The sequence below is a fragment of the Neopelma chrysocephalum genome, unplaced genomic scaffold (assembly GCF_003984885.1).
Source record: "Neopelma chrysocephalum unplaced genomic scaffold, ASM398488v2 Primary Assembly neopelma1_74, whole genome shotgun sequence".
NCBI classification, from domain to species: Eukaryota; Metazoa; Chordata; class Aves; order Passeriformes; family Pipridae; genus Neopelma; species Neopelma chrysocephalum.
The window spans coordinates 5,674,914-5,689,330 of NW_020897735.1; the positions used below are offsets into that span (position 1 = coordinate 5,674,914).

The 14,417-nt window shown below is 42.2% G+C and overlaps 1 protein-coding gene across 2 annotated transcripts in view; it reads left to right on the forward strand.

The window, feature by feature from the left end:
* Window positions 1-14,417, forward strand: part of NUP214 (nucleoporin 214) — a 41,231-nt gene that overhangs the window by 12,573 nt on the left and 14,241 nt on the right. For both annotated transcript variants that reach the window (XM_027687818.1, XM_027687819.1), the window contains exons 15-28: window positions 187-276; window positions 623-772; window positions 1,020-1,178; window positions 3,347-3,450; window positions 3,983-4,162; window positions 4,628-4,713; window positions 4,817-4,900; window positions 5,225-5,461; window positions 6,156-6,320; window positions 7,282-7,390; window positions 10,555-10,630; window positions 11,288-11,396; window positions 12,368-12,470; window positions 14,042-14,115. In XM_027687818.1, the coding sequence (XP_027543619.1) occupies window positions 187-276; window positions 623-772; window positions 1,020-1,178; window positions 3,347-3,450; window positions 3,983-4,162; window positions 4,628-4,713; window positions 4,817-4,900; window positions 5,225-5,461; window positions 6,156-6,320; window positions 7,282-7,390; window positions 10,555-10,630; window positions 11,288-11,396; window positions 12,368-12,470; window positions 14,042-14,115 (1,726 nt within the window). The remainder of the gene's footprint in view (window positions 1-186; window positions 277-622; window positions 773-1,019; window positions 1,179-3,346; window positions 3,451-3,982; window positions 4,163-4,627; window positions 4,714-4,816; window positions 4,901-5,224; window positions 5,462-6,155; window positions 6,321-7,281; window positions 7,391-10,554; window positions 10,631-11,287; window positions 11,397-12,367; window positions 12,471-14,041; window positions 14,116-14,417) is intronic.

The following is a 14,417-nucleotide window of genomic DNA, read 5'->3' on the forward strand; positions in this document are numbered from 1 at the left end:
TGTGGTTCTAAAACAATGTTCTCTGCATATCTTTAGAGAGCTGTGTTTTGATCTATGTTGTTATAATCAGAGATATCTGGTGTCTGAATGGAGTTTCTAACATGAGGCCTTTTTTGGTATTCTAAGCTCCCTGTTGCAATGGATATATCCTTTAATATTGGTTTGGGTTTGTTTTTTTTTTCCCAGGGCAAATCAGCAGTCCCCAATGCAGCTTTAGAGAAACAGACCCACCAGTGGAAGGATTCGGACCCCGTCATAGCAGGAATCAGAGAGGAGGTGAGATTTTGAAGCAGTTTTCTACATTTTAGAAACTGTTAGACCACAGACACTTCAGTTCAGCTGTGGTGCCTGTAAGTATCTTAGGAATCAGAATGGGAATTTTTCCCAAGATAATCAGCCTGGTTTGTAGTTGCTGTCTGTGTGTCCTCTTCAGTCATCTTCACTCACTGTGCTAAAAAGATGGACTGTTCTTTCCTGTTAAATGTTCAAGAGAAATTTCCCACTTTGGCTGCAAAGTGACAGGTGTTCATGGTGCAACTGAAGCATGATCCAGGAGCTGTGACATTTGTTCCAGACCCTACTGTGTTTCATTGGCTGCATTTTCTTCCTCTTGACTTTGCAGATTGCACATTTTCAAAAGGAGATGGAGGAGCTGAAGGCCCGGACTTCCAAAGCCTGTTTCCAAGTTGGAACTCCAGAGGAAATGAAGATGTTGCGAACCGAGTCAGATGATCTTCACACCTTCCTCTTGGAAATTAAAGAGACAACAGAGGTGAGCAGGGTATCTTCAAACTGTAAACCATTTAGCTCCTCAGCAGTGACTGTTCCTCACCTGATGTTCCTACTTAACCTGCCAGAGCTGAACTGATGTAGATGGAACATCTGACTCTGCCGTGTTAATGTGGGGGTGACATTTGCATTTGTGCTTTCAGGCAGATGCTTGCAAAAGCCCTTGTGCTGGAGATGGCAATGAGAACCTACTTTGAACCTTGTCCCATCTGTTCTATTTCTATTTGCAGTCACTTCATGGAGATATTAGTATTCTGAAGACAACCTTGCTGGAGGGATTTGCAGGGGTAGAAGAGGCTAAAGAACAGAACGAACAGAACCGTAGTTCGGGGTATTTACACTTGCTCTATAAGAAACCTTTGGATCCCAAGAGTGAAGCACAGCTTCAGGTACAAAAAGAGAGAGTTTTAAATAAAATATAACTGAGGTTTGCATGTGCAAGTGCCCAGCATTGTTGTTCTGCCCTAGGTATTTGCTGTTTCAACATAGTCTAGCAAAAGTACAGTGAGCTTTGTTTTCCATGAGTTTAAAGACACTCTGAAAATCTTCTCCTAAAGCTTCTCTCTGTTGTTGCTGTTTGCAGTGATTCAAAACTCCTGCTGAAGGGAAGTAGTTCACCTGAGATCCAAGTCTATTCTAAGCTTAGAATGTGACTCTTGACATCCTGTTCCTTCTCAGCCTGTAATATTTGCTCAGGGATTTCAGATAAAAGAGTGTTGGGGTTTTTTTCCTACACTTTATAGAAGAGTTCTTGGAATTATTTTTATCTTCAGCAAGTGCCTTATGGAACAATTTGATGATTTATTATGACTTACAGAATTGTGTGGTTAATTTCATGGATGGTGGAGCATAAAGCTTAATGATATTCTAAAAGCTGGGGCACAAAGGAAAATAACCAGCAGTACATAAAGAGGCTTTCAAAGACATGAAAGAAAATAGGGGTGAAGCACTCTTTGTTACAGCTCTGGTGATGAGGGCTATTTAACCCTAAGCAAAATAGAGTGAATGTGCCCTACAAATGATACTTGGTCTTTTATACACTGATAAGTTCCCCTCAAGAAGTTTGACTGGCAGGCTGAAGGCATAATTGAATGTCATCTTTGTGGCAGGAGTTATCAGGAGTAGGCATGCAGTTATTAGAAATGAGCTGACACAAAGTCATTTCTTTCAGGTCTGATCTGTGATCTTCACCTGGGTTCTGTAGATTGATTCACAGTCTTAATTGCACCCCTTGCTTTGATGTCCAGTATGTCTCTGTAACAGTTCAAGCTTATGCTTGTGACTTCAGAGATAATCTTGAAATGCATGTTTCCCTGTTCTAGAGAGAGGATCATGAGGAAAGGCTAACACACTGAGAGAGAAGTGGAAGTGGATTGGAATGTAAGGAGAGAACTTTCAGGTCAACTTTCTGAAAGTTTGTGAGAAAGCTCTGCTCTGACTCTTAAATTTTGCTCAGTCTGCATTATCCCCATTCTCCTGGGTGAGAAAAGCTCCCTTAGTCAGCTTTGTGTCTTAGTTTTCAATGAAGTTTTAAAGACCCTGAAAATTTTCTGATGTCCAGCCATATTGACCTGGTATCCAGAGAGCTGCTGCTCTATAGTTGCTGGAGAGAGAAAACTTGGCCTTGGCAGTGTGTAACACTAAGCCCACAGCAAAACTAGATTTGGTTTCAGGTTGAGGATGTCCCACTAGAATTTCATGCTGTATCTTGAAAACACTTGCAGTGGAATTTTTCCCAAGCCACGTTCCTTGGCTGCTTCATCGTTGTATTTTAAGCGAGCATTCTGTTGGGATGAGCTGAAACCAACTGCAGTTGCCATTTCCAATTTACAAGGTCAGAGTTCAAGCCATGGCCATGCCATGCCAGGCTGGAAGGGATGACAGTAATGAGACTGAGTGCTGGGTTTGTTTAAGGAGCAGGGCTTGAGGCCAGAGGTCTCTGGCTTAGCCATGGCAGTTGTGCAACTGTGTGGTCATGGATAAGTCACTTTACTCTCCGTGCTTGCTTTTTATTTTTTTTTTCTTTCCTACCTATAAAAATCAAATTAATTCCTTGCCTTAATGTGGGAGTTGTGAGCATTTGTGAATGCTTTCATGAATCATAGTCTGTGAACGCTGGTCTCCCAGAGCCTTGCGAGTTGCCTGCAAAGCTTTGATCACTTATAATTGTTAGAAGTTTCAGTGTTATAAAATGGGAGCAAATGACTCATGTTCTGTGAAATGACATTTGAAATAAGGATTGTTTTGTACAATGCCTGGTGTTTGTAAAACCCTTTCTTTAAAGATCTGGCAATGTTTTGCAAATATTATGGAAAGTATTATTTCTAGAGAGAGAAATGAGAGCCGGGGTAAAATGCCCAAGCTAAACCCTGTGTGTGCCCCATTGACTGATAAGTAAATTTTCTCTATGTTTGGTTCTGTTGTGCTGGTAAAACTTTCCAGGCAGAAAAATGGGGAAGTGCTGCATGGCTTGGACTGAATGAACCCAAAGAGTCTTCAGCTTCTGAAACTGAGATTTCTGAATTGAATTAAAACCTGACTTTATCTTGCATGGTAGGAAATTCGGCGCTTGCACCAGTACGTGAAGTTTGCTGTTCAGGATGTGAATGATGTTCTGGATTTGGAGTGGGATCGGCATCTGGAACAGAAGAGAAAGCAGAAGTAAGTAATTGAAATTGGAGTACAGAACTACTATAAAGAATTGGGTTAATTTCTAATCAACAGACAGAAGCCTTTTAACAGTATGATCTTTTTCAAGGGGTCTGGGAGTAAAGCTTGGCTAAGACACCTACTGGGAGCTACAGGTTTAGACTCTGTGGCTTCATACATATTACAAGCTTGCTGTGTCTCTGTGTACAGTGAAAATAGTGCTTATAGAAAGAACCTGTAAGGCTTGTAGAAATCCATTGATGGTAGCTAATGAAACCTTACTAATAGATAAAACATCATGAAGTAAATGAGCTAAATGAATAAACTGGCAGCATATCTAAAGGAGAAATAGGCATTGGAGATGAATTGAACTTCTTTGTTGTTCAAACCAAACCAAGTTTGACCTCATTGAGTTTAAGTAGCCAGAACCACTAAACCTCACTGAGTTTTAAGTAGCCAGAACCACTAAACCACTCGGTGTTTGCTTGCCTGCCTGTGGCCAGATATACAGAATGGTCCTTATCTCTTGATCTGATCCCTTCAGGCGTCTGATAGTTCCTGAGCGAGAGACTTTGTTTAACACCCTGGCTAATAACCGGGAAATAATCAACCAGCAGAGGAAGAGACTAAATCACCTGGTGAACAGCCTGCAGCAGCTCCGCCTGTATAATCAGACATCTCAGTGGAGTGTTCCCAGCGATACATCTCTCAGCAGTGCTCAGAGGTATGTGAAACATGAATTTCTGAGTGGTGTTGACACTCCTCCTCTCTTGCCCTTAGCAGTGTGCAAAGGTGCATCCTCCGAAGAATGATGTTTTGTGGGCATGGAGGACAGGATGTCCTAAAAATTACACTGAACTGTGCCCGGGTGATATAGAAGCTCATTGATTATATTCTGTGACACACTGTTCAATGCTGTGTCAGAAATTTCCCCTAAAAGTTAAGGGTTTTTATTATAATTGGTATAATAGAGCCTCCAGGCTGAGATACTGCTGGTTGTCTGTCTGACTTCAGGGGAAGAAGTGAATGGCTCTTGAAGTTTCCAAAACAGTTGTTTAAATCACACAGTGTCTAGAGGAGCAGATTGTTCTTCCAGTGGTTCTAGTGGCTCTTTTGGCCCACTTCTGTTCTTGATTTGTTTGGCTTCTTTCTGCTGATGATGTTTTTTCACTGCTCTGTTTTGTCCCAGTTTTGACAGCGACCTTGAAAGCCTGCGCAATGCTTTGATGAAAACTACCTTGAAATCACAAGCCAAACCTCTGCCTAAAGCACCTGGTAATTTATTCTTTCTTCCTGGCATTCACACCATAAATGTGAATTACTTTTTTTTTTGACTTGCAGTTTGATTACAGACTAATAACCCTCTTCCATTTTTCAGCTAAGTTGTCCCCAGTGAAGCAGGCACAGTTGAGGAATTTCCTAGCCAAGAGGAAAACTCCACCAATTAGGTCTACAGCTCCAGGTAAACCTTTAGTTACTGTAGAAGTCTGAAGTGATTTCCAGGAGGGTGACTACTTGCTGTAGGACTCAGTCCTGATCTTAGCTTTTGGCTTCTCAACCCGTGCTTCTCCTTTCCTGTTCCCCCATCTGCTCTCAGTAAGAATTTCCTTCAGTTACTGTCTGGTTGAAGGCTGCCTTTCCTGGCAGCTAAGAAGTCAAATCTCAACAATGCAGGATCAAAACAAGCCAACAGAAGAGCATCCTAAAATAGGGTGCACCTGTTGTGGCTGTTGGGCTGGATGGTTCCCTCAATTTAATACTCATGATTTTGTTTGTGATATTGCAGCAAGTTTGTCCCGATCTGCCTTCCTGTCCACAAGATATTATGAAGATTTGGATGAAGTCAGCTCAACATCCTCAGTTTCCCAGTCGCTGGAGAATGATGATTCCCAAGCAGTGGACCAGGAAGAAGAGGCTGCTCCAGTCCAGATCCCTCGTCACGCTCCTGTGGTCCGAACTCCCTCTATCCAGCCTGGTTTGATGGCTCAGTCTCCGTCCTTTGGGAAGCAGCACCTCTCCCTGGGTACTTTGCATGAGTTGTGTTTGCAGTGCCTCTTCAATTCTGAGTATGTTCTTGTGGGTATCTTTAACCACTGTATCCATTGCCAGTGCTTCAGGCCCTGGAGAAGTGAGATTGCAGGAGGCAGTTTTATGCTGCCAAGTTCCCAGGAGCAGTAGCAGAGTGGCATTGTTAACTCATGAACTTGAGCTAAAAGTACTAAAAGACCTTGACTCATTGACTGTGTTTTCATGATAGCCTGGTTCTTTCAGATTGTAGTGACCTAAAATACTGCCCTAAAGACTAGAAAACTGAAGTACTGCTGCATTTGATTGATGTGGCCAAGGTTAGGAATTCTGAGCCCAGCAAGTCTCACTAAGAACTGTATTTGCATACACTCAGTTTTCCTTGTGTGAGAGAGGTTTTTAATCTCTGAAGCCAGAGAGAAAAATAAGGTGTCAGCAGAAGTGTCTGTAACAGCAAACTTTAAGTCCTCTAGTGCACTGAAATGACTATTGAGACTTGCTGAATTCCTTGGGATACACCGAAACTGCCAGGGACAGATTGTGTTGATTGTTTTTGAAAGGTCTGCACATCAGTCCTGTCAGAAGGAAACTGTGCACTTAGAGGAACTGCAGTTCAGCAAAGGCTTTCAAAGATTTGCCTGATTTGTAGAGATACAGTGGACTGTAACGTTTTTGTGCATTTTGTTTTTTAGTGCCTACGTCTTCAAACAGAATCATACCACAAGGGGCAGACAGCACAATGCTTGCAACAAAGACTGTGAAACACGGGGCCCCTGCTCCCACTGTCACTGTTCCAGCACCACAAGCAGCAGCTGCTGCAGCTCTGCAGAGGCAGATGGCTGCTAACCAGTCCCCAGGTAAAAGGATGGATAATTGCCCAAGTGACCTCTGAGCAGCTGAATGTGGCTTTCGCAGGAATTTATTTCTCTCAGAGGAGAAGATCATCAGACAAAATGTGATGCAGATCTGTAGTTGTTGCATCTCTGAGCTATCCAGTGCTTCTTTGTCTTCTTTCTTCCTGGAAGCTACTGGTACAAAATGCCTGAGGAACTCCCACCTCAAACTTCTTCTGCCTTTCTCATCTGTGCAGTGGCAGAAATGTCGATGAGCTCCTGGCACAACTATTGATCTGTGTGCAGGAAACTCCTGGAGAGCAGAGAAAGGATGTCACTGGCCTATATTAATAACTATTCATTATTAGCTATGCAATTAAAGATCTGAACTGTAAAACAAATTAATATTGAAATTTAAATTTGAAGGTGAACTGTTAAGTCTAGCCTTGGATTTGCTTGTAAGGTTTTGAGTTGACAGGAGAAAGGTTCCCCAATCTAAGCTTTTCCTGTTTGGCTTTAGACATTTCTTGGTGCTTCTCCAGCACTGCAGTGCCAGTGCAGAAAAGACACACAACTCAGTTACTGGTAGAGGAATTGGATTAGTTTATTCTCCTTGCCTGAGGAGTGCCTAAGTGCAGAAAGTTAACTAGTGACACGAATTCTGGCAGAGGCTGGGGAGTAACTACACAGGTCATTGCTGTTAACTGAAGATGTTACAATGTGTGTAAGGGAAAGTTGATAAGAATAATTGGTCAACAAGCAACAAAAATTGTACTAACTATATAGATCATTGTCCACTTCTCTGGTGTCTTTATTGAGGGCTGAGATACCAAATGTTTTGGGCCAGATATGCTACATATGTTGTAGAAACTGAGATGGATTTTTTTGGAGTTCCTCAGGCACCATCTTGAATGAAATGCTTAATATGGAGATCGTCTTTACATCTTTTTTTTTTTTCCTCCTCTCTTTTTTTTGTTCCTTAAAGCTGTAAGCACCTCCTTGACTGAATCAACTCTGAAAAACGTTCCTCAGGTGGTGAATGTGCGAGAACTCAAGTCTGGTGCGTTGACTCCACCTGTCTCTGCAGTGATAGGGTGAGTGGCCTTCAGTAACACTTGCACTAGAGCACATCTGCCAGTGGGGAGCAGTAGCAGTGTTTTTACGTAGCCTGGCTGTGGAAAACCTAAAGGGATTTTAGAGAAGAGTGTTGGGTTTGTGGAATGAAAGAAAGAAAGATAGATCTTTCCAAACCATTCAAGGATTTGCTAATGGTTTGTGCTGAACAAATGATGAGACCAGTATTAACCTCCTTCTCCATTAGTCTGTGAAATGCATTTTAGTGCATCCTCTCCTTTTGGGATCCAGTGGTTTTACTGTTCATATGTACTTTGGACCTGGTATCTCTCCAGTCATTACCTCTGTTCTGCCTCTTTCACTGAGGGATGTGCAGCCCTCTGTCACTGAGTGTGGTCTGGCTTTAGGCTGTCCAGATGTTTTCCTTCTACTTTGTCATCCATTACAGAGCAAACCTCTGGAGTTATGCCTCTTCTGTCTACTCCCAGATTCACCCCCTGAGGGAGGCAGAACTGTGCTCTGGCTTTTCTGGAAACTTGTCTCAAATTTTTTGACATCAGAATTTTGACTGAAGGGTTGTGTGTCACTAGGGGCCGATCACTTTGGGGAACTACAGAGCTGCAAGGCTGCCTTCCTCATGAGTAAATTATGAATGTTGACTTCTGTTATTTAACCTTGAAGTTGTTGTTACGATTTCTTGTGAGTTAGCTGTAACACTTGGCCTCCCTGCTCTGCCTCACACAGACAACAGCCAGCTCAGCTCATTCCAGAGATTTCTGTCTTATCACCAGGCTCTGTCACCAACCACCGCACTAGTCCTTTTCCCTGTCATTGTAATGACCTTGAAACTGTCTTTGTTTGAAGTTGCTGCTGCTGCTTAAGACCAGGATAGTGCATGGCCACCATATTCTGGGCTGGGAAGGCAAAGGCACTGCTGAAAAGTATGAGCAAAGTTGGACTTGCTGCATAAAGTGGGATAAACTCACCACATATCTCAGAGTTGCAGACCCTTTATCCATATAACTGTGAGCTGTACGTGCAGCTCCTGGAACAACTGCTGTTGTTGCATCACTTTAGGTTTTCATACATTTTTTTATACTCCTTTACTGTCAAAGAAAAAAGGTGAAGTTCCTTTGATGCAGCTTTTCAGACAGAACAGTCTTACAGTGGTGGTGCTCAGCTGCTGACCTTGACATTTTCTTCATGGTTTCTTCTGCATTTTAATTGTGAAATAGTCTGGGAGCATTTTAGCAGTATTGTGACCAGGAAGATTTTCCACTCTCTTTTTCATCAGAACTATGATGAAAAAAGTAGAAAGTACTGGCTGTGCATAGAGAAGGACGTGAGCAAGTAATACATAAATGAGATTGGTTTTCACTTGAGCTGTAGTTAAAGACCTGTCTTACTTTCAAGTAGTTTTAGACTGGCAGTATTGATTGATCTCTCTAATTTATAGATCTCCAGCTAGCTTGATATCTTGAAGGCTTTCTATAGTCTTATTTTATAGCTGACCTCATAAAAATGTACTTTCTAAAAATTCTGCCCAAATGAACCGTGCTTGCCAGTCAGATTCAGCACTAAAATGAAGAGCATTCACCCAGCAAAGTTAATTCATCAGTTTTTGCTACTTCAGACATCCTGGCTCCCTTTTGCTGCCACAGCACACTCTTCGGGTTGTTAAGCAGGAACGATTTTTCAGTTGTTATCAGTTGTTCAGTGGCCTGTGACTGGGTTTGTTGGTGGTCCTAGTCCAGTTACATAGTTTCCAGTGAAAAAAAAAAATCCAGTTTCCACAACTGAAGTCGAACCCAGCACTTCCATAGCCTTGTCAGAGAACCTGTGGGTCAAATGATCTTGAGACTTTTCTGGGGGAAAGGTCCCACCCTCTCATGAATTTCACAGACCTTCTGCTGTTTTCTTCTTTGTTCAGTTTAAACTTGAATTTACAGCTGCACCATCCCAACACTGACTTCTTCCAGTGTTAATCTTGAAGTTTTCTTTGTTTGCTTTAGTTTTGCTTTGGGCAGAGGGCAGATCCAGACCATGCAATGTGGAGAGACAGCATGCATTGCTGGAGGGGAGAAAGGACTTACTAGTAATGCAAAGCTGTTTAAGGCACAAAACCATATCCAAGACCAAATGTCCGTGCAAAATGTTCCATGGATGTGTCCACTTCCTTTGGAATATGGTAGAAAATTCCTGTCAGTTGGCCTGGAGCTGACCAGACAGTAACTACAGTTTGGGAATTTACATGCTTGACAAGATAGACAACTTTGGATGCCCGGATTCACTTCTGGGATTTGCAGCCTCAGCCCTTTTTATAGTACAGAGATTGATTATTGCCTGAGAAAACATCTGGCCTGAGTCAAGATGGAGAGAACCTGCTAGGGTAAGAAAGCTGGCCTTTGCCACAAAAAAAATGCAACCAGTGTTGAATTTAAGCTTCTGAAATCTTCTGGTATTGGCCTCTGAAACTTGTGAACCTGGTGGGCCACAGACCTTGAGGAGGTGTTAAAGCTGGATGGCTGTTCCCAAGTTATGGTGATTTGGTGTGTTAATGGCCCACAGTGCAGAGGTTGGGTGCTTCACCCCATAAGAAGCTGCCTTTCTGCAGCAATTGTCTGTGGGTTCTCATGTATAATTTATTTCATGGTCAAATTCCCAAACCTGTAGTGTAGAATGCAGGTTAATTTTATCACAGTTCTTGCCATGACTTCGTTAATGTTTGTACTACACTTCAAAGACAGGAAATGCTCTCTCCACCCCCTCCCAACTCTGTCTCCTTGCTCAGCATTTCTGAGCATTGCATTTATTTGTCTGGACTCTACACTATAAAGGAAGCTGCTTAGATTTGTTATCCACAAGGCATAAAATCGTAATCTCCTTACCTGCTGATATTTCATCAACTCCCTGTAAAATAGAAAGCCCTGACTCCCTTCAGTATGTGAAGAAGACTTGATCATTTAAGTCTAGAGGTTTAAACACACTTCAGACTTCCTTCGTTAAATGTGGCTGATTCATGTAAGAGGTTTATTCTCTAATCAGATTTGTTCGTTTGGAGTCGTGTGTGGAATCTTTAATAGTGGCGGTTGTTCGAGGCTTCTGGAAGCTGTGCTTTCTGAGAGGAGAGGAAATCCTCTTTCTGACTAGTTATTCATATAATTGTTTAATTTTTCTTTTTAAGATCATCTGTGCCTCACTCTGCAGCCCAGGCAGTTCATCAAGTTTTGGCTACTGTTGCTACAAATCAAGCTAAACAGGTACCTGATACAGAACCTTTTCCCTGGGGAATGCTGTACCTGGGCAAGCTCAGCACAGTTCAGGGTTTTAATTGTTGTTGATGAACAAATCACCTAAAAATCACTTTTCACAGCTCACCCTGCATTCTTGACAAACCATTTATCTATCTGTGACCTCAACAGTGTGATGCCAGAGACATATCTTTGTTATGTCTTGCCTTTTCTCACTTTTGAAGACTTGCAGCTTTCTACTGGCCACAACCTTGCTGCAGGAGGGGTTGCAGCAAAAAAACAGCAAAGGAAACTGTGTTAGGTAGATACACCAAAAAAACCCAAGTGATAGAGTAGTTTACTTATCCTGTTATCCTACTAAAAACAATTCTTACTGGGGGGTTTTATATCTACACATCAAAAAAACCCAACACAGCAGTTTTTGTCTCCTGGAATCATTGAGGTGCTGCCCATGGAGGTTTACTGACCTATTGAAAAAGTTCAGTATTGACCCTGTATTTAAGTGTCAGGACATAATGGGCCCAAGATTGAAGGGCACTTTTAAGAGCTTCGACCACCTTCCTCTATTTTATTCTTAAGTCATTGCATGACACCCATAATACCAAGCCAGTGTTGAAGGACATTTGTTAGTGGACAGACTGCACTGACCTGGTGTTCTGTTTTTAGACACCTCTAACAGGCTCCATTAAGGGACAGACTCCACCTTCCTCCGTGTGTGCACCCTGTACTGTGGCATCCACAGCTGGTCCAACATCATCTGTCAACAAGATCTCAGGTAAGTTGTCGTGAGTGGGGGTGGAAATAAGGCCTGGATGTCTCTTGCCACCTCTCAGGGTGAATGAAGGCAGAGGAAAAAAGATTTGCCTCACCTGAGAGGTTGCTGTGCCAGTCTTGAGGGAGAGAATTTGAGAAACCGAGTTACAGAAGCACAGAGGGGTGGTTTTCTATCCTGCCCTGTGTTTTGTCTCTGTTCCTGCATCTAGAATTCAGTGATACAGTTCCTTGTTCAGAGTGGACTCGGGACACATAATCCTTATCAGTAGACACAAAAGCACGCCTTCCAAAGGCTGCTGCGGTTTGACAGCAAATCAAAAGCAGCTGTTTTGTTTTTAAAACGTGAAAATCATGCTGGTTTTAAACATTTTAAACATGCTGGTTTGACTTGTAAACACACAGCACACAACAAGCTTGAAGTGAACTAATTTGGTGCTGGGTGTGTCGAGCTCTGAGCTCTAAGACCAACTTCAGAGCCAGTTCAGATACTGTGATCAGTCTCACAGAGTTTGGAAGTTTCTTAGGAGAGGAATGCTCAGTTTAAATCATTCATGCAAATGGGGGAAGAGGAGACAGGAAAGGAAGGAATTGATTTTTAATGTGTATTAGATAATAATGCTTGCATTGGACATGGTTCTATAAGCCTCTTGCATAAATGTCTGAAATCCATCTCTGTTGGTCTTTTGCCTTTAATCTGTGGATGTAGGTTGCCTCTTAGCCAGGGGTAAAAAGCAGTAAAAATAGCTAGGAATCATATTTGACTTGGCAAATGCTTCTTAAATTTTGGTTTATTGAAAATGTCAGCTCCTGAATTTGATAGCATTTCCTTTTTATTTGAAGTTTATTAAATTGCAGACTGCATGTGCAAGCTATTCACTCCTTTTCTGATAGCTGGACGACAAGGTGCTTTTGGTTTTTTGTTTGTCAATATATTTTATCCACATATTTATTTGTTTTTCTTGTAACTTACAGGACAAGGGACAGTAAAAACAGTTACAGCTGTTTCTTCTACTGTGACATCAGTACAAGCAACAACTTCACAGCTTAACAAAGCGTTCTCATTCTCTTCTGCGGGGTCTGTATGAACCTTAAGATTTCTTTGTGGTTGATGTTAAATATGAGTATGGGCTGTTACAGCAGGTGTTGCCTGCAAGCTGTGTAATGCTATAAAATGGCACCTGCGTGTGTTAGACTGGGAGGGCAGGAGTTTTGTACCAGAGTTCTTGGAAGACCTTGTTTGTGGAAGCCTGAGCGAGGTCTGAAGGTCTCTGAGACTTGGACACAGTATCGTGTTGCTTTGAGATTTTTCAGTGTGTAACTAATCAAGAGTAAAGGATGACTGGCTCACTTTGGGTGTTTATCTACAGTGGAGTACTGAACAAGTTCCCAGTTAGGGCTTGACATCTGTCCTGATGGTCAGGCTTGCTGAATGAATTATTTATTCTAGTACAGCAGAACAAATTTCATGTTTTGGCTTGGAAAAAAAGTCAGTTCCTGAAGGTGACTAGAGAGGCCCCCTGCCATCTGGTGATGGCTGTTACATAACAATAGCACAAAGCAAGGCACATGTTATGAACATACAGTTACTCTGAAATCTCTCTTAGGAAGTGTTTTTTCAGGGATGGCAGAAATACTTCTTTGATCATATCTAAACATAATCTATGTTTAGGGGAGAGGGACGACTCCTTAGACATAATTGTTTGAAATTCTGCATGTTTACCAACCTAACACTCTAGGGAACTTCTCTTTATGAACTGGGCAACGTTAAGTATTTCAGAACACACGTACTTTCAAATGGCTGGTTTCTTGCAGTCTTACCCATTTCTCTGTACGTTTGTCAAGAGGATGTTACCCAAGTGCCTTGCTGTGCTCTTCAGAGGGCTAAAGAGTCCTTTTGAGTGATGGAAATTCAGATTCAAAAAGCAAACAACCCTGCCTTTGTCCCATGTGCAGTGCCTCAGTGTGTAAACCATATGCTAAGTACAGTGCTGTTGTCAGTGATGTCTTAGTTCCACAGCCTGACTTCTATATCAGCAGCTGGTCTTTGAGAATCAGAGAAAGCTTTAAAAGCCTCAGGGAATAAAGATCTCTGTAAGACCCCAGCACTCATTATGAAAGATCACAGTATTTTTGCAAGACAGAATGTTTTTAATGTGAAATAGTTACAGTAACTTTTCATTTCTGTCTTGCTATAAGTGATCTCCTTTTTGATGAGTGTTTGTACATGCACTGACTCTTCCCTTTTTAGCTGTTTTAAACTTTAGTTGCCACTGTGGTTTTCTTTCTTGATAGTCTCCCCTAAGCTATAAGTTTTGGGGCATGGTGTTCAGTGGCCAAGCTGCATGGGGAAAAAATATACAGCAGAAAGGAAGGAACGTGGGAGGGTGAGGGGTGGTCAAAAGAACTTTGAATTCTGACTCTCTTTAACCCTCTAGAAGGCTTGTCAGAGAGGAAACAAATGGAGCACAGTCTCTGTGCATGCTTCTCTCTTCCAGTTGAGTTGTTGGAGAAACTGTTGCTGTGTGCCTGGCTTTGTGCAAGTGTGTACTGGAAATCTGAGTCTCAGAGTTGTCTTAATCATATGGTTGGAAGTTTCAACACTCTGAGCTAAGTGTCATTCTTTGCCTTCCTCCTCTTTCCTCCTAGGCCTGTGTTTAATTTTAGTGGTGTCACATCAGCTGCTTCATCACCGACGCCGCTCAGCCTCGCTTCCTCACAAGGTTAGTTTGGGAGAGTGTGCCAACAGCATCTCTTCCTTACTAAGAGAGTATTTACTCTCCTTAATTCATGTGGTTCTTGTTCTACATTGCAGTTGTAGTACTAAAATTGCAATAACAGCACATGCACAGGCTACATAGAGGGCTCTGCCCCGTGACACACAGGAACCTGGGCCACCTGCCTTTCAGTTAAGAGTAAGCAAAATATTTGTTGCCAAGAACTTTTAGGAGGTACTAGTTTATAAAAAGGGTGACATCTGTAGTCATTTCCTCTGCTGTCTCTAATCTGTAGGTTTAAAGTTGCT